General features: G+C 46.8%; 1 protein-coding gene across 10 annotated transcripts in view; it reads right to left on the bottom strand.

Annotated features, from left to right (window-relative positions):
* The window catches only part of Eva1c (eva-1 homolog C (C. elegans)), a 78,391-nt gene that overhangs the window by 10,521 nt on the left and 48,208 nt on the right, over positions 1-19,662 (bottom strand). For 7 of the 10 annotated variants that reach the window (NR_133573.1, NM_001316760.1, XM_017317131.1 and 4 more), the window contains 3 exons: positions 18,398-18,550; positions 3,916-4,059; positions 1-11 (listed from right to left, as the gene is read on the bottom strand). The exon at positions 1-11 is cut by the window's left edge and continues 67 nt beyond it. Coding sequence is in view for 8 of the 10 variants with exons in the window: in NM_001316760.1 (NP_001303689.1) it covers positions 1-11; positions 3,916-4,059; positions 18,398-18,550 (308 nt within the window). In the remaining 2 variants the exon portion in view is untranslated. The remainder of the gene's footprint in view (positions 12-3,915; positions 4,060-18,397; positions 18,551-19,662) is intronic. The other 3 variants (NR_133572.1, XM_030249282.1, NM_027627.3) reach the window with 1 other exon arrangement.

Raw genomic sequence — 19,662 nt, 5'->3', positions numbered from 1 at the left:
GTTCTTGGGAACTAAAAAACAAAAAGAAGTATTTTTAAAACATGGTATATTAAAAAAAACCTTTGCATTTAATATATATTTAAGTTACAATGTAGATAAAGATTTACAAAATACTTTTAAATGACTTATGGCCTATCACACACACACACACACACACACACACTGACACAGATGACAATATGAGATCATCAATTGCTCAAGACAGGTGAACTCTTAGGCATGTTATTTGCACTATTTTTTTTTTAAGGAGCTGGGGTTGTAGAAATGGCGCAGAGCATCAGCTGCTGCAGGGGACTTGAGTTTGCTTCTAGCAATACATTGGGTAGCTTATTACAACTGCCTATAAACTCAGCTCCAGGGGACCTACCTCTCTTTTCTGGTCTCTGTAGGCACCTATATTCACATACCTCTGCACAGATATATTTATTTTTATGCACATGTATTTAATACAAAGCAAATATTTTCTTTCAAAGGATCTTCAAACGGAGAAAGCTGAGGTAGCAGGGCTTCGACTTTCAAGCTAGCTCAGGCTACACAGCAAGACCCCATCTCAGACAACGAGGAGAGTAAACAAGCCGCAGCACACACACGTCTAATGGAAAATGTGAGTAATGAGAAGGACTCAAGAATGAATCTCAAAACAGCACGCTCCGTGGGAGAAGGCAGTTACCAAACCCCATCTAGTGCATAATGATATTTATATGAACTGCCTAAAAAGATAAATCTAGAGACTGAAATTGATTAGAGGGGGAGGGGCTGGAGAGCATGAGAAACTTTGCGGGGGGGCGGGGTCACAAAAATGTGAGGGCAGTTACACAGCTTTCAGTGTAATGAAGGCCACTGAGGCATCTCACAGTGGGTGAGCGCAGTTGGGAGCGCCTTAGAAAGCTGTTCAGGGGAATCCTAGCATATCTGAGAGACCGTGAAGCAAGTGAACCAGTCAGGACCAGCTTTAACCTCACTCCCCCCCACCCCCCTGCTCCATCCTCTTCCGATTTTTCTCTGAACACCACATCTTTACTACAAACCCAGAGGAGCCAGAAATCAGGGCTCACATGGTTCGCCAAATATAAGGAAGGATGGTGCGTGAGAGAAAGATCAGAGGTGTTTAAGGTCATCCTTGGCTGTGTAAGGGGTTCAGGAGTAGCCTGGGCTACGAGAAAGAGCGGGAGAGGGAGAGAGACACAGAGACACAGAGACAGAGAGACAGAGACAGAGAGACAGAGAGTTAGGCAGACACAGACACAAAAAGAGACAGAGATATAGAGAGGAGAGAGAAAGGAGATACAGTTACAGAGGTGAATCACACAGCTGCCAGTTGGGAGAAGGGAGAGGATGCCAAGTATTCTAGCTGCAGAAAATTGCTTATTTTTCTTTTTGCCTCAACCCAGATGGTATCGGGGAGAAGCGGCATCAGGAAGAGCAAGTGAAGCCAACACAAACGCGGCGACATCCGCGGCACAGAGACCCTGTAAGTCACCCCAGCTACAAGCAAACCCCACTTCCATCTCCAATTGCTTAACTACACTCTTCTGGAAATATCCCAGGGCCAACAAGCAGAGAACAAGCCATAAATTGTGAACCCCCCAAATCCAGGAGACCCTGGCGGGCGCCTTTGTGCCACCAAGATGGGGGTGGCTTTCGGGAGAGGTGCAGCGGAGGTGCTGGAGAGACACTGCACTGACCCCAGAGACAAGCTGCACCAGGACAAATGCTTTCTAGCTCAATAACCTTCGCTCATCCCTGGGCTCCAAGAATGTTCTCTCTGAGTCCCTGTCAGAAGTAAAGCCCAGGCGGTGTTCTGTGTTGTCTTTCCCTGAGTGCTCTCTCTCTCTTCACTCTCTCTCTCTCTTCTCTCTCTACTCTCTCTCCTCTCTCTCTTCTCTCTCTCACTCTCTCTCTCTTCTCTCTCTTCTCTCTCTCTCTTCTCTCTCTTCTCTCTCTCTCACTCTCTCTCTCTTCTCTCTCCTCTCTCTCTCTTCTCTCTCTCTCACTCTCTCTCTTCTCTCTCTTCTCTCTCTTCTCTCTCTTCTCTCTCTCTCTCACTCTCTCTCTTCTCTCTCTCTCTTCTCTCTCTCTCTCTCTCTCTCTCTCTCAGCAAATTCTCGAGATGAGATGAGATGAGATGAGATGAGATGAGATGAGTTGAGATGAGATGAGACTCCTGCTCTGCACAAATTTGAGAGGCTTTATAGATTCAGAATTGTAGAGAGACTCTTGCAGCAGACTGGCATTCTGGGACGAACTGTCAAGCAACCCACCAGATCATGGAGCTGTGAGACATCGGTCACCATAGGAACCTGTCTGTTTACTATGTGAAACAGAACATGCCTATAATTCTAGCACCCGAGAGTCGGGACAGGAAGAGCAAAAGTTCACAGTCATCTCTGACTACACGGTAACTTTACGGCCACCCCGGACTACACGAGACCCTGTTTATAAAAACTTTCTTCAAACTGCTTCAGAATGGATTGTGGGGAAGGTAATATTCTTGGGCTGGCAATGGTAATGCCTGCACAATTAGATGGATATTCTAAAAAAAATAAAAAATAAAAATAAAAAGCCTAGATTGTATGCTTGACCAGGCACTCCACAAATTTTATCTTGAGATAAAATTGAGCAAAGTCTAATGAATGCTATTCTGCGGGGGAGGCAGCCAGTTCGTTGTTGAACATCCGGCTTTCCCTCCAACTCCAGACTCATTTCAGAAGAGCTCGCATGTGTCAAGATTTCAGATCGGGCCACCACGGTCCCCTGCACACAGCTGCTGACTTGCTCTTAAGTAGCTTCCTGAAGACAGAAGCCAAGTGGAGCAGAGATTTCTCAAGATACGGGAACAGCACGTGGTAGCCCGTGCTTCATTGCATGTCTGCTGAGGGCGTGCAGACACGACAGCTGTGGGTAGCACAGTGGGCTCGTCACTGAGGGCCTCTAAATGGACCCAGAGGGCTAAAAAGGAGCCAAACAATACTTCTGTGAACTCGCACGACGCCAGTGCATTTCAGGGCTTCATAAGAAGCAAGATAGAACTCATTTGTTCTCTGTAACCTCAGCGTTGTCCCAGGATGCTTGCCCTATCCCTATTCTCTCCATCCGCCGCTAATCTGATTGCCTGAGGTGCTCTCAAAACAAATTTGGCCCAAGAAAACCCTATTGCTTATCTGATGTGGATGCCATAAACTAGGACAATGGAGAGAAAGCGTCTGGGGTGTATGAGGCAAGCCAGCAGGAACTAGCTGAGCTGATGGGCTCTTTCTGTCAGCAGCACAGCAGGGCAGGCACCCTTAGGGGCAAGCGCTTATGTTACTAGACTTTCATAGTGTCTGTCCCTTTGGTTTCAGCTGAAACCATTCTGAGAAAGAGATACCGTGTACATCTAATATTCTTGCTGGTCATTATCATTGCTGTTCTTTTGAGATAAGGACTTCTATATAGCCCAGGCCAACTCTTGAATTCCCAGCAATCCTTCTGCCTCAGCCGCCTGAGAGCTGGGATTGCAAGTGTGCCCTGATATGCCCATTTCCTGTCTGACATAAACTGAGCATGCCCAGAGGAGTCTTCATCCACCATTTTCACCTTTTAAATGTCTACTCCACGACTCTGAACTGAATCTATGAATGTTTTCAGCTACCTTTCCTGCTTGCATGAGGAACTTAAACTGAGCATGCGCAGCACCGCAGACCGCCCCCGCAAGGCGCTTTTCTAGGTGGCTGTGTGTAAGCATGAATAATTCCAGTGCACTCCTGACTCACTGCAATAAACCTTTCTCTGATCGTCCCTCTCTCTTGGTCCTGCTTGTTGGCTGTGCCCTGCTCACTATGTACAATTAAAAGTGTCACACACTCCTGTTTGGACACGGCTATCAATTCCCTACCAGGTACGAGTTCCCAGAGCTGGTTGAGGGTTTATTCTTACCACATGCGTAGGCAACAGTGAGGTATTTTTTCACTCCTGGAAGACAGGGGCTTCCGAAGTGGTAATTATCGACGAGGACCTTACATCTCTGCTTCCCATAGCACCTCCTGGACAGGACTTGTAAAGCCGTGTAAGACAGGCAGTCTGGAAGGGAAGGGGCAGCGAGAGCGTCAGGCTGGTCTGCACTTGGCACCCCACACAGCTTAGAGCACTTGCTATACATAAACACGCACAGGGCTGAGTCCGGTTCTCTGCTGATCTATCTCATTGAATCACCCAAGATGCTTTGCGCCAGCTTAGCCATCAGTACCTAGGGAGCCCTGAGTTTGACTTAAGGGTCTGCAGACACCATCTGGGAACTCTGATGTAGCCTTTGTCAAAGGACCTGCTTGTTTGCCTCACATCGGGCTCTGCAGATAGGTAACTGGCTGCGGATACAGATCAGACGGAATATGCAGAACACGGAATGAGGGTCTTGCTCACTTCATGACTGCTACACGGTGAAATACCTGCCTTGCTTAAGACTTCCGTCTACATGACCAAACACTCCATGTGGAATATGTCTCTCCCCCTCAACCTAATTCCTATTGTCTGGCCCACCACCGTAGGGCCCCAGTAAGCAACTGGTGAACAAGCGGAAGAATGAACTAGTGACTTCAAGGTCCTGCTTTTAGTAGATAGATGCTCACGATACCATTGCTAGATTGGCTGGATATGCTATGCTATGCTATGCTCTGATGCTTTCCCAGAAGTTCAAGGGCTGGATAGCTAGATGGCTCTTCCAGGGCATCTGAGTTGTTCCCAGCACCCACACGGAACAGCTCAGAGTCCCAGGGATCTGGTGTCCTCTTCTGGCCTCCAGGGTAAACCATCCTAGCTCTGGGAAGAGGAGACAGGTAAGTCCCTGGTGCTCACTGGCCAACCAGCCTTGCCTACTTAGTAAACTCCTGGCCAGGGAGACCCTGTCTCAAGAAACAAGGTGGCTGGCATCTAAGGAGCAGCACACAAAGTTGTCCTCTGGCCCATATACACACATGCACACATGTGTATTCACACACACACATGTATATGTGCACCCACACACACGTGCGCTCGCGCGCGCGCACGCACGCACACACGCACGCACACACACACACACACACACACACACACACACAGGCACTTATATATACACACAAAAAAATAATAGAAGAGGACCTGAAGAGCTGCTGATGTCCTGAACAATGACAAAATGCAAGCCCTCTAATGCTGTTGGGAGGCCAGGGCCGTGCTCTTAGATGTCTCGGCCTTAGCAACTTAGAGCTAAATAAACTCCCATTCTTTATGTTACTTTGTTTCTGCTCTTTCGTTAGTAGCAACAGAACACTGGCTACAGCTAAAATCATAGACTAACACAGCTGCCATGGTTAAGATTCCACACAATATCAGCCTTAGGAGGAAGAGTCGTGGCTACAAGCATGACGTCAGGTGAGCCAGTGTCCTTGCAAAGCCTCAGTTTCCCCAGCTGGACAACAAATGCCCTGGTCCATAGGCCAGTGTGGTTATCATCTGAAACCCTTCATGGACAGTGTCTAGTGTTGGCATCCAAGGGACCTGGTCACCATCAGTAGTGTCCTCCCATAACCGTTGTACAGAATTTCTCCTCAGCTTGGTGCTCCTGGGAGGTAGACAGGCCTAGAGAAAGTTCTTTCAGGCATCAAGGATGTGACCTCGATGGGGGTGTTGGACCCTGGTCTCTTCCTCTTCCTCCCTTTTTGGTGTCTTGGTCATGATGTAACAGGATGGTGGCAGAGGCCATTGTGATTAGTAGGGGAAAGTAGGGTTTGTCACCCCAACATACTTAATCCTTTCCAACATGATATGACTTAACATAGTTTTAAAATGGAAAGTATAAGCAAACTTGCTTGGTTTAACAACAACAACAACAACATTTTTTTTTTTAAGATAGTGCCTCACTCTGTAGCCCAGGTTAGCCTTGAACTTGTGGCAATCCTCCAGACTCAGTCCTCCTAAATGCTGAGGTTTTAAGGGTGAGTCCCCATGCTTGGTGACCTTCTTTATATGTTCTGCTTATTCCATAGTTGAGACAAGGTTTCACTGTATATGGCAAGCTAGATTAGAACTGGTAATCCTCCTGCCTCAGCCTCCTGAATCCTGGTTTTTATAGGCCTGGCTCACAAAATAGACTTCCATAAATGTAAAAATAAAATCTGTATTGAAATAGAAGCCAGCATTTAAATGGTGAGAGTATTCAGGTGTGTTTTTTAAGAAGGCAAAAGTTTCTGTAACATTATTCAAACTATTCTTAGGACAACTTAGCTTTCCCCAGACACTATAGAGCATTTGTCTGGAGAATAACTCCAACCCTCTCAGTGTTTTTTCATACTACTTTCTTGTTGCTTTGTGAGTTGTGTGCATGATTAGATTAAAAACATTGTTCAGGGACTGGAGAAATAGCTCAACAACTAAGAGTCTCTGTGCTCTTCCAGAGGACCTAAGTTTGGTTGATCACACTGAGATCTTGACACCCTCTTCTGGTCTTCTTGGGTATTGCACACACATGGCACCACACACACACACACACACACACACACACACATACACAAATTTTTAAAAATTGAAGTTGTTTCTTCTAAGCCACAATTCACATGCATACACAAAAGACTAAAACCAGACCCCTTTCCTCTAACTTCCCCTCTCTCAGTACTAAAGTCCTTGATTTTCCAGAGACCATGAATGGATGTGACTCTCCAGAGAGCACAGAGAAATGTGATTCTTGCAGAAGTTGCCTATACAAGGAAGACTGTGCCTGTATGAGCTTAAAATTTTAATCAGAGGTTTTAAATATACTAGTCTCATTATTTCTTTTACAAGTTATACAAGAGTTCATATTTTAAAATAATAACAAAACAACACTGGAGAGGAAAATCCCCAGCAAATACAACTGGTCAGGAAGGAGACCTTCCCCGCCAGTTCATCTTTAAGAGCATCTTTCTGAGCTCTTAAAGGCATAGGCTCACAATCCCAGCACCCTGGAGGTGGAGCTGGAGAGCCAGATCAGCAGTTATGAGCACTGGCTGCTTTTGCAGGGGAGCTGGTTGTGTTCCCAGCATCCACACAGTGGCTCACAACTATCTGTAAATCCAGTTCCAGGGATCTAATGCCTTCTTCTGATCTTCACAGGTACCAAGCAAACATGTCTATATACACAAGCAAAGCTCTGGTGCACATAAACTAAAATAGATAAATATAAAAAGATTAAAGTACTCTCTTTTGCCACTTTTCTCTGTGTAAATATTTGTCTCCCTCAATGGGGCTACGCATATGTAACTTTGCATGTGGCTTGTCCCCTTTATTAACATGTTTGGAAATATGCAAATAAGCTTTATTTAATTTCAGGCTTTTACTTTGAATTATGTGGATGTGTGAAGGTCAGCGTGTAGGTATGTGCGTGTAAACGCTGGTGCCTGTGGCGGCCAGGGGGAGTTGGGCTGGTCCTGGGGCTTGAGTCCTTACACGCTCAAACCACTGGCCACTCTCTCTAACCTCATCAGCTTTGCTTTTAAAGGCTGCCCTGATTTTCATCCACTTGTAACACCCAGGGGAAACATCTGGGGTTTTTCCCATTTTTTAACACAGTAAGCAATGTCACATGGAACCTGCTTAGAGCTAAATATTTGTAGGCGGATACGGGACTTTCCATGGGAATTCGTGCTCATCGATTGCCCTGTCAAAGATCTAAAGCATGAATGCTGTGACACATTGACAGGCTATTATTTAGGGAGACAGGACCATTGTATACTGCTGATGGAAATGAATATTCTAGAAAGTGTATGTTCTCTTAGCGATGAAGACATGGATGCCTGACCATCTGTGGGAAAAAAAAAACTAGAGTTTTCTTCGGCCAGGGTTGCATGTTGCCTTGGCTGGCATAAAACTCAATGTGCAGCTAAGGATGGCCTTGAACTTCTGCCCCAAATGCCTCCATCTCTCCAGGTCCTGTTATTATAGACATGCACCAACATGCCCAGTTTATGCAATGCTGGAATCAAAGCCAGAGCCTGGTGCGTGCTGGGCAAGCTCCCCTCCCTGAGCGCCATCCGTCGTCCATCCTGGATATAGTCTTTAAGACTGATAGAAGAAAGAAAACAACCCCCCAGATCTAAGCTGTGAGGACCACTGCTGATAGACTCTCAACAGTGCTTAGGCCACAGAACTTATCTTTCCCCCAAAGACTTTATCTCATCTCCAGAGACTTTATCCTAGCCGTGACCTCAGGAAGTGGCCAAGGTAATTCAGGTCTGACTCAGGGCTGGCTGGCTGTGCCCTGCTTGATGCTGAGCTCCGAACCATTCCCAGGATTTTGTCGTTTCTTTAAAGGTGGTTATTTCCCGCCCACATGGGTTTTGCTTCTGTTGCTGCCAGGCTCCCTCCTCCCCAATACATGTGATAACAAGATATTCCACCACTTGAATTCTTACTTTTTTGGCAATTGTTTAACACTAGGTCTGAAGTTAATCACTCTTGCAAGCCTGTGTTTATTTAGATAATTGGGCTGGCTGCTCTTAAGTGGCCCTGTCTTGGCAATGGAGAGTTCCTGGCACCTTGATCTTGGCTAAAAAGCCCAGGCCTGCCCACACTTGGCCTTGGGACAGCCTTAGCCCAGCCTTTGAGGTCCATTGTGTGGTTTTTCATTCTCTTATTAAGGAAGTAGTAGAATGCCTGGAGCCCACCCAGAAAATGTGACCATAGCAGGAAATGACACACCGAGGCGGAGGCACACCCTGGTGCCCGTTCTTTGGGAAGGCTCCCCCACCCCCAGCCCAGCTCAAGTTAAAGGGCTGCTTTGGCTGGCGCTCAGAGGGCCAGCGATGGCTCATTGAACTCACCCCTGTCTTTCCTTTTCCCTTCTCCCAGATGAATTTTAGTGGTAACAGGCCTGGCTCACTCCAAGATCTTTCAGAAATGCCTCTGGCTGGGCCACCCTCAACACAGAGAACTCAGACCTCATTCTGTCCAACCCCACAGAACTGGTAAGATGTCACTTTCCATTGTCACTTATTAGCTGCAACTTCCTTCTTTAATATTCATTTGCTAGGGTAGCAGCAGTGCACCCCTCCCCCCAGGCGCACACCCAGAAGCCTGCTTCTTGACAGTTGTGGAAGTTGGAAGTCCACGACTGAGGTGCCATCAGGGCTGGCTCCATGGAGCCTCTGGCTGGCTTGTCTGTGTTCATGTGGCTGTCACACTGCACATGCTGGGCTCTTGGCTTCCTCTTGTTATAAAGGCACAAATCAGATTGTTCAGGACCTGATTAAAATACCCCACATCAACTTAACCTTCCCTTTAAAGGTCCTCTCCGTAAATATAGGCACATCTCAGGTACTGGCAGGAGGGACTTCAGAGTGAGTCTCCCAAATAGTCCTCAAGTTTGCAGCCAGAGTACTCTCTAGGAATTTATGTCCATGAACGCCCTCTTCCCACATGCACCAAGCCTGGTCTACACAGTATGGCAGAAGAGAGGTGGTTGGCTTCTTATTCATAGACACCCATTCCCAGAAGAAGCCAGCTACCCCTTCACGAAAGCACCCTGGGCCTGTGACCAACAACCAGTGCCAACCTCTCCCCCATCGGTGCCAACTTCCCCCTATCGGTTGGCCACCTTGGGAGCACAGCCCTCCAACCAGAGACGTAACCTCGGGAGGCATCCCCGCACCAAAAGCAAGAAACTCTGCTCTCAGCTGCCCCTGAATTCCTGCCCCACAGAGGCTGCAAGATGATACGTGTCTTATCGAAGCCCATTAAGATGTGGAGCGTTTTATTACAGAGCAATAGGAAGTGAATACGCAGGTTGATTTTTAGGAATGTGTGGTTGAGGTAGTGGATTTGGGACTGAGCGGTGGGCAGGACTTAGAGAGATGTTGCAGAGAATTTTGGAGAAAATTTAAAGGGTTTGGTAAAAAAAAAAAAAAAAAAACCTCAGTATCCAGCGACCTCATACCCTCAAGTCAAGAGAGGCTCCAGTGTGGGCTGCCCCAGCTTAACCCTGGATGGATACAGTAAGCTATGTGTCCCCGCCTGACATGCCCCAGCCATTGATTTGGGCATCAAGCAATACCCGGTTACCCTTCTCTATGCTATGCCAAATGAATACAACTATCTGTGTGCATGAAACAGATAGAAGTGGGAAGTCCTATCCCATACAAACCCGGGCTATGCAACCAACTCTGACCACCTCGGCCCCTGCCTTTCCATGCTTGGACACCATCTTCTCTGTGGTCCCAGAACACAGTTGCAGGAGTGAGCACTCTCATGCCCTTGTACTCACTAAGAGAGTGTGTTCCATTGATTGCCAGGTACTGGGCATCCCTGGGGGGTGCGTATCACAGCACAATGGAATCAATGACTTTAAGTGTGGCACACACGCATACTGAAATCTACCATGGGGGTGGGGAGGTCTCTCTCAGTCACCCAATCAGCTCCTCTAAAAACCAGGCTACATATGACAGGCAGAACCAAAGTGGTCCGCATAATAAAGCTTAGGGCTACTAATAATAGTGTTTTTAAAAGGAGACCTAAGCTGGGCGTGAGATCGGTTGGGAGATCCAGTGGGAGTTGAATGGAGGCAGTATGGGGTGGATCAGAATGTACTGTATACAAGGGTATGAACATAAATAAATAAATAAATAAATAAATAATGCTATTTAAAGAAGCCAATAGCCTGCTCTATGTAGCATGTGGGATATTTGCTGTAGGAAAACCATTCAAGGGTTAGTTACTCTCTACTCTGCTAAGAGCTTAAAAAATTATGAACTCAGTCAATCAGTCAATCAAGGGGAGGAACCAGGAGAAAGGCTAGAAACAATGTATACCAGTACAATGTACACATTGTATAGACATCCATAATACAAAGAAAGCAAATTAAAGCGATATTAAGGAAACCTTCAGGAAAATAGAACATCAGACCACTAAAGTTGCAGGGCAACCCAAAAGTTGTGCCTCACTATTTACATATGCAAATTGGTACACTAGTGCTTGTAAGAACTGGTAAGTTTATACATATAAGTCAGGAAACACTCTGATGATATAAACAAGCCCCACCCACTTCTGATATAAAACATGTGGGAATTTATTCCAAAGAAATAGCCCATAAAAAAAAACCTGCCAGCACGCACTCGCCTACAAAATGTGTTCTGAGACTCAGAAACACAAGACCCTCCCCATAAGGAATCAACCCTCTAGGCAAGATGGTAGGCAGTGTTGGTGCCTTCTTGGCCCCATGGACAAAGACCCTTGCTATAAAGCTAAGGGAAAGGAGGCCAAAGGATAATTACAAACTTTCTTCTTAGCCATCTGGACTTAGAAGAAACCCAGAAAAATAAGTATCTTGTCATTTGATGGTCAAAGCTGTAGCTGAGTCTTATTACTATTTATTACTGCTTGATGTTGCTATTGTGTTTGTGCCAAAGACAATGACGATGTTTTTAAAGGTCTGAGAAGTATCTTCCTCCCAGTCTTTGAATGCTGAAGCCATGCTGAGCTATTGGGGAAGCCAGAATGGTCTGTGACCACTATGTGCCTGACAGGCCATCGCATCTCCACCAAAGCACGGGCTCGCAGAGGGGTGTGCTGAATCTAAAGCACGTGGACCTGCCAGACTTCAGCTCATATGCATAGGAAAATACACAAATGAATCTGGAGAGCCAGATGCTCTGGGACGCCAACCCCAGAGCTCCCCTTTACAGGGCCCTGATGAGAACCAGCTCTCAGCTCTCCTGCACTCCTCCATCTGAGCCAGCGCCAGGTCTAGGGTAAAGGCCAAATGCGCCTTCCCCCTTCTTCAAAGCCATGTGCCTGGGCTGCAGGAACGTCTGGGAACAAAGTGGAGATCACACACACACACACACACACACACACACACACACACACACACACTGGCAGCCTGTGGCCCGGATGTGGCCTTGTAGGCATGTTGTCTTTGGCTTATTCGGTGTTTTAAAAGTTGGAACATTTCACATTAAAAAACAACTGGATTTCCAGCATCTTAGGAGAGCTTAGAGGCTGTGATAACACAGAGCCCACATCCCAGCCTGCAATCCAGAGCCAAGGATGGGCACCGAGCCAGGCTTGCAAGGGGCCCTGATTCATTCACCCACCGAAGGTTCACAGGGCACCCATCCTGTGACAGGCAACGCTCTGGTTGCTGACACAGTCCCTGCAGAGCTCAGCCTCTCGGACGAAGAGCCACCTACTTATTTCATGGAAGTTTTTACTGAGAAGGCAGAGTTTATAACAACAAGGCTCTGTTCTGAAAGGTGGTAGGGAGGTCTCTCTGGTGTCCATCAAGGTGGTTCCAAAGAGGTGTGACAGAGCTGGCCACATATGGTGACAGAACAGCCAGAAGTCATGAGGGAAGGGGATAGAGAGGTACAGGACCACAGCTGGCTTCTGTGTCTAGTTACAATGGGCAGAATACAGGATTTTACACAGTGGGGGTGTGGCCTGCTTAACTTAGGTGAAACCTTCAGATGCTGCTCACTGGAGAAGGGAGGGAACCCCATGGTCCAGATGAGAGATGCCCTGAGTGGGCTGGGAGCCAAGAGGCCAGACTGGAGATATGCAGTCACCAGGGACAGGGAGGAGGTGGATGGGCCACCTGGGGAACAGGAAGTGTGTTTTGTCAGTTGGGTGACAAAGTTTATTATACAAAAGGGACGAACTGAGGAGTTTCTAGGGAGTACCTTCCAGGTACACGCAGCAACCGTGATGAACATACACCTGTCCGAAGAGCAAAGGTTTCTTAGCATCCAGATTGTCAAAGAAACGTATTAGCCAGCAAAGGCTAGTGTCTTCTAAGAGATTTATTTATTCTTACTTTACCAATGTGAATCAAAATGAATATATGTATGAACACCATTTTTAAATTTGGGGAAGGTGGGCAGAGGGGTGAGATGCACACCTGAAAAGAGGCAGAGGTCAATATTAAGTGTCTTTGTCTTTTGCTCTCTACCTGTCTTCCTTCCTTCCTTCCTTCCTTCCTTCCTTCCTTCCTTCCTTCCTTCCTTCCTTCCTTCCTTCCTTCCTTCCTTCCTTCCTCCCTCCCTCCCTCCTTCTCTCTCTCTCTCTCTCTCTCTCTCTCTCTCTCTCTCTCTCCTTTTTTCTCTCTTTTTGACAAAATCTCTCTCTCTAAATCCAGATCTCATCAGTTAGCTAGACTGGCTGGCCCCTAACGCCCAGGCACCCTCCTGTCTCTGCCTCCCAGTCCTGGGCTTTCAGGGGTGCACCCTCACACTTGACTTTTTCTAATGAGATTGCTAGGGACCAGAGCTCAGGCCCTCTCAGGTCCTCAGGCTTGCGTAGCACCTCACCACCAAGCCTTCTCCCCAACTCTGCGTGTCTGGTTCTGCCCCAAGGGATGAGTACAGACTTGAGGTTTCCATGTTTAGTCCTCAGGAGCTCCTACCTTCCTTGGAGACCTTCTCACTGTAGCACTGAGAGAAGAAAGGCTTTAGGGGTCATTGGTGCAGCTGCGAGCTTCGTCTTCAGTGCTGCGTGTGCTGGGGACACTGTGCCCAAGAACTTGGTGAGGGACAGGGTCAGCAGGTCACTTTGGCCAGAGCTTAAAGTCTTTGTTCTCATACGCTAAACAGGGGCAAGATCTTCAAGCCACAGATCATCTGTATCTGCCTGGTTATCATTGGTGCTACAGCTCTGGGCTGCCCTGAGGATTCCTCCGGCTCTTAAGGGGAACCCGGGGTCTACTGTTTCAATTGGTTGGTTTCTCTTTCCAGGCAGTGTGTTCCCACCCAGCTCCCTCGGAACGGGAATGCCTGTAGCCACCCAGCGAGCACAGAGCCTTCCGCCAGTGCATCTGCCTCTTTGGCTGAATATTTGTGTGCTCTGAAGAACAGCTGGGGCCGTTGCTTGCTGTGGATCCCTAAGACACATGTGAGATTTAATAAGCCCGAGAAACAGGGTGTCCTTCACCCAGGTTAAGAAATGATGTCGAGCCATTGGAGTAGCTGAGGGAGTGAAGGGGCCTGTCACCAAGCCTGATGACCAGAGTTTGATTCCTGGGACCCACTGGGTAGGAGGAGGGAGTCAACGCCCACGTGCCGCTCCTTGCCACTGCAAATGTACAATTATACAATGAATACACGAATGTAGAAAATGTTCTTTAAAAGAAACGGTGTATGGAAAAAGGCCTGGGAGAACGCATAAAGGTAGAGCCCATGGCGTCCTGCCTGTGAATCCTCTCTTGAACAGCAAAAAAAGCTGAGAGGATTTTGCCATTAAGGGTACCCTTGTCCAGCCACAGGATGCAACGCATCCTTAACAGCAAGTCTAAGAATGGAAGGTGCCTACACAGCCCAGGCCATGGTCCCGTCTTCTAATTCAGTAGGCATGGAGACATTGAAGAGAGAAACTCCCACATCTCCTGTCTCATGTTCAAAGTGATTTGAGAGAGAGGGTTGAATCAGTCACTCACGGGTCACTCGGCAATGGAGTAGCGAGTGGAGCCATTAACAATCGGAACTGACCCTTACAGGTGCCTTTTGGCCCACTTGGGAATCACACAGGTGACACAGAAGACTGGCTCCTTATCTGGAAAAGAATAGCTGAGCGCTGGTGCCTTTGTGACCTGCCAGGACTGCCCAGTGACAGATGTCCACCATTCTCAAGAGGAAAGCATATGGGTCAATGAAATGGCTCAGCAAGTAAAGGCTCTTGCTGCCCAGCCCGCCAACCTGATCTTAGTTACTGGGGCCCGTGCAAATAGCCCTTCCCATATAACTAGACACAATAAGAAAGAAGGGGGATTTTCCAGGACATTGCATATGTGCCACTCTTGTTACACTTTTTAGCGACTATAATGAAATATAGATGGTGTAACTTTAAAGAAAAGAGGTCTATTTTGATTCACAGGCCAAGTGCAAGGTACATACTGAGTTATAGCCTTCTTAATGGCACGAAGAAGCATGGGGGTTCACACACAAGTGTGTGCCTCTTCTGATCTCTCTCTCTCTCTCTCTCCTTCCTCTTCCACAGCCACCAGCCCTGAATCATATGATCTCTCTACTCCAATGACTCTACCGAACCCTAAACACTGCCCAAAGGTCCCCTTCCAAATAGCATAGCGAGGTTCAGCCTCTTCCTTCTTGGCACCTTCCAGGGGGGAGTTTCAGCATATGAGCCCTGAGGGGGCACACTGAAATTATATGTAAAGCACAGCAACCCTTCCCTGTCTACCTCACAATGCAAAATCCCGTGCTCCTGCCCACAAGAGTCCTGTAGCCTTAGCTCAGTCTGACAGTCGTTTAAAAGCCCCAAGACTCAGCCGAGACGCACACTGACTCTCTGCAGTTGTAAACAGTCAGAACAAGTTCCGTTTTCCAAGGGTGAAACAGGGGTAGTGTTGCTGTCCCAAAGGAAGGGATGGAAAGGTGCGGAAGAATACTCAGCCCAAAGCAAGACTGAAATCCTACAGGGCAAACACTAAACCCTAACGTGCCAAGACCAGCCTCTCTCACATACTGTGAGGGGAGGGTCCTGCGCCTTGCCATGGCTTCTTGCCCACAGGACTGCTCTCCTGCAGCCTTCCTCACTGAACACTGCAGGTACCCATGAATATACCTTTCTCAGATACGCACAGCCCAAACTCTGAGGAAGGCGAGGGAGAGTAGACCTGAATGAGACCTGGGAGGCCTATGCAAAGGAGGAAAAAACAGGGTAGACAAAAACTTAGACCAGAGGAGGCCCTCTAGAACTGCCTACAGGCACTCCAGAAAGTCTGAGAAGAGCTGTGGCTTTTTATAAGCTACCCCTAACAGACAGTGTGTGAGAAAGTCTGCAAATTAACAGAGCTCTCAATGGTGAAGTGTAAAGGTCCACATGACTTGTACAGTTGAGGCTCCTCCTGGCTTCCTCTCTTGTGAATACATTTTTTTTTTTTTGAGGCAGGGTTTCTCTGTGTAGCCCTGGCTGGCCTTGAACTCACAGAAACCTGTCTGCCTTTGTCTCCCAAGTGCTGGGATCAAAGGCGTGCACTGCCCCTGCACAGTTAAATGCATTCTTAATCAATTCCTTCACTTTGCTTGCTTCTAACCACACCCAATTCCTTGTTCCAGACATGTGAGGCAGGGCACCCCAGCAGATACCCACCAACCTCCTGCACCCATCAATATCAGCTACATTAGACCTTGCCTCACCTGGGGGCTTTCCAAGGGGGCTCCAACCCCATAGCTCACTTCTCCCAGGGTTCCCTCTGAAACTTCAGGAGAAACCACCATGGCGCCACAGCTGCACTCCTGAAATGCCAGCCTGGCCCGGATGCCAAGGGCCAGCACCCAGGAGCTGCACACAGACCTGTTTGACTCCAGGCCTTTTTCCAGTTGTTCTGACATCAGCAATTGGCTGGCTTCTGTCCACACTAATCTCTCTAGCAAGTGTTTTTCCAGCCACACCTTTATAGCTTGTTCTTTGGTTCTTCCTTGGCCAGACTGAGAGTTTTTAAAATCTTTCCCTTTGGTCCTGAGTTTTACTATAAATCTGACTAAAAGCAGCTAGTAATGGCCACACAGCAGCAAGAATCTTTGTTGATCTGAAATCCCAGCAAATAAACGATCATCTTTACACATGGTGCTCCATGGAGTTTTAGGGGGTGGTTCTTTGCTCTTTCTTTCTTTCTTTCTTTCTTTCTTTCTTTCTTTCTTTCTTTCTTTCTTTCTTTCTTTCTTTCTCTTTTTCTTTCTTTCTCTTTTTCTTTCTCTCTTTCTTTCTCTCTTTCTTTCTCTCTTTCTTCCTTCCTTTCTTTCTTTCTTTCTTTCTTTCTTTCTTTCTTTCTTTCTTTCTTTCTAAGATTTATTGTTATATGTAAATACACTGTAGCTGTCTTCAGACAAAACAGAAGAGGGAGTCAGATCTCATTACAGGTGGTTGTGAGCCACCACATAGTTTCTGAGATTTGAACTCAGAACCTTCGGAAGAACAGTCAGTGCTCTTAACCGCTGAGCCATCTCTCCAGCCCCCTTTGCTATTTCATATAAGAATTACATCCTTATTTTCGAAGAGGCTCCCCAATTCCATCTAGAACTAATTTGCTAGTCTCTTTTGAACCATCTCCAAGAACAGGCCAGTAGTATTTTCTTTATATCAATATAAACTCTCTCCAACCCATTTCTCCAGTCTCCTCTGACCTCTGCCCACTATCCAGTTTCAAAGCTACTTCCACATTCTCAGATATAGATACAGTAACAACCCCATATACTTTCAGTGCATATTTTCTGCATTAGTTTTCTGTTTTATTGTAACAAAATACCTGAACCAAGTAACATTGTAAAGAAAAAAGGCTTATTGTGGCTCATGGCTTCAGTCCCAGGGCAGCAGCCTGTATCTAACACTGATCTTGCTGGCAGTTTCTAGACAGCACAGGGTACCACATAACAAGAGACAGGAATGTCTCTTCTGCTCTCATCTCTTCTTTTTTATTTATTTATTTTATGAATGTGAGTACACTGTAGCTGTCTTCAGACACACCAGAAGAGGGCATCGGATTCCATTACAGATGGTTGTGAGCCACCATGTGGTTGCAGGGATTTGAACTCAGGACCTTTAGAAGGGCTGTCAGTGCTCTTAACCCCTGAGCCATCTCTCCAGCCCCTCTCACCTCTTCTTATAAAGGATGCAGGGGGCTCCATACTGATACCCTTATCTGCTTCTAATCACCTCCAAAGTTCAGGCCTCCAAATGCCTCTATTAATATATTTCTAGCATTTTAATATGGATATTTTTCCCTTCAGAGATTAAACTTTAGCAAATGATCCTTGGAAGACTTACAAGCTACATCCAAACACCATAAGGCCTTCAAGGCATGTGCTCCTAGCAACAATATAGTATGCTATATGTTTATAGCATATATTATAGGTGTAATATTATAGAAGGTATTATAAACAATCTTTTGACATTGGGACATGGCATTGATGTCCACAGATGTGTTCGGCCCTTTTCACATCTATATTAGGATGTGTGTGGCTGATGGACATCAAGGTGGACACTCCAGGTAACAAAGGAACTATACCTTCACCTGTTGAAGAGAGGAACTTTCCCCCTAGGTATTTCCCACTTGCGTTTGGGCTAACTCGCAACTGCAGAACTTGTACACATGGAGAGCCAGCCGTATCCACTGCTTCCTCTTCTGTTTACTCATGGCCTTCTTCTGCAGTGCTGGAAGGCCACTCTGTGACGGTGTAGATTATTGGCCGATGAGTTCCCAGTGCCTAGAACAGGCCCTGTATACAGCAGGTGCTCACTATTTTCTCTGCATGACTGAACCACTAAGAGATTCAGGACTATGGGGTAGAGAGGCCCTTATAGCCCCCTGACTTCCCCTCTCATGCCGGTACAAGCCACATTTCATGACTGACCCAGGATCACAATCCACTCAGACAACAACCTAATTACCTAGCCAAATATAATCACCTACCGAAGGGGGGCAGCAGCTCCGCCCCGGAGGAGCAGATGTCTCTTTGCTGGGTCCTCCGGCCGTAGGCGGCGGAGTAGATGTTGAGGAACTTGGACTCATGGCAGTGTAGCTTCAACTCCTGGTTTTCACACACTGTCTTGTTTTTCAACTCATCTGGAGAGGAAGCAGAAACCGGTGACAGATTAGCCTCGTTGAGGAGGGATGGCAGCGGACCCAACAGCAAGCGCAGCGGGGCTGGCGGCGCATGCCCAGTGTCTCAGCACTGGGGAGGTGCCTGCAGGAGGACTGGAAGCCCAGGAAAATCCTCACACTCCCAGATGTACGGCACGCGTGAGACCGTTGGGAATATATGAGACTCTGCTTTTTTTTTTTTTTTTTTTTTTTTTTAAAGGTGGGGATGGCTTTTAATATAATCAACCCCCTAATCCACCTGCAGGTGGATCTCTGTGATTTTAGGTAATCCACAACCAATGATTGGTACAACAGCTTGGTAATAATAAAAAGAAAATTCTAGAAGTAAACGTTTCCTAAATTACAAACATCCCTATTCCCAGTGGTATGCCACACTCTTCTGCAATTGGGCTCTGTCTAGACAAGACGAGTCCTGCCTTTGCCCAGCAGTTCCACCCTGTGTATGCTACCTGACCATTAGTCCCTTGGTTTAGTGTCTTAGTTATCAGATCTATTATCAAAATATTGAAATATTTATATTCAAATGACCCTGATTTTACTTTCTAACAGCCCCAAAGTACAAAAATGTTAATGGTGGCAATTTTATTATAACCATGGTTATAACTTTTATTATTAGTTGTTACAGATCTCTTACTGTGCCTAATTTACAAACTTTATCATTGTTGTGTATCTATATAAAAATCATAGTCTACATAGGGTTTGATAATATCTGTGGCTTCAGGTATCCACAAGTCCACTTGGAGCATGCCCCTCTGGATAAGAGGAAAGGATTATATATTTTAGTGGGGAGGGCATTCCAGGTAGTTGTCCAGCCTGATCCCTACAGGCCACACATAGCTAGTTACAAATGCAGCCGACACAAAATCAGGGCTCACTTTGCAGATGATAATGTCATGCTGCAGTTGTAAAAGGTTGAGCATGCCTATGAGTGTGATCAACACACTATTAGAGCAATAGCCAGGCTGTCGGTGTGCACAAGATTCCCATCTTCTCCAGGAAGAACCAGTGAATCAGGGCAGAGGAATGCAAGGTCATAGCACAGGTTTGAAAGACCCCTGACCGGCTCACTGCAG

Source organism: Mus musculus, chromosome 16, assembly GCF_000001635.26.
Source record: "Mus musculus strain C57BL/6J chromosome 16, GRCm38.p6 C57BL/6J".
NCBI lineage: Eukaryota > Metazoa > Chordata > Mammalia > Rodentia > Muridae > Mus > Mus musculus.
The sequence above is the reverse complement of the archived record's forward strand: the minus strand, read 5'-3'. Positions and strand labels throughout refer to the sequence as shown.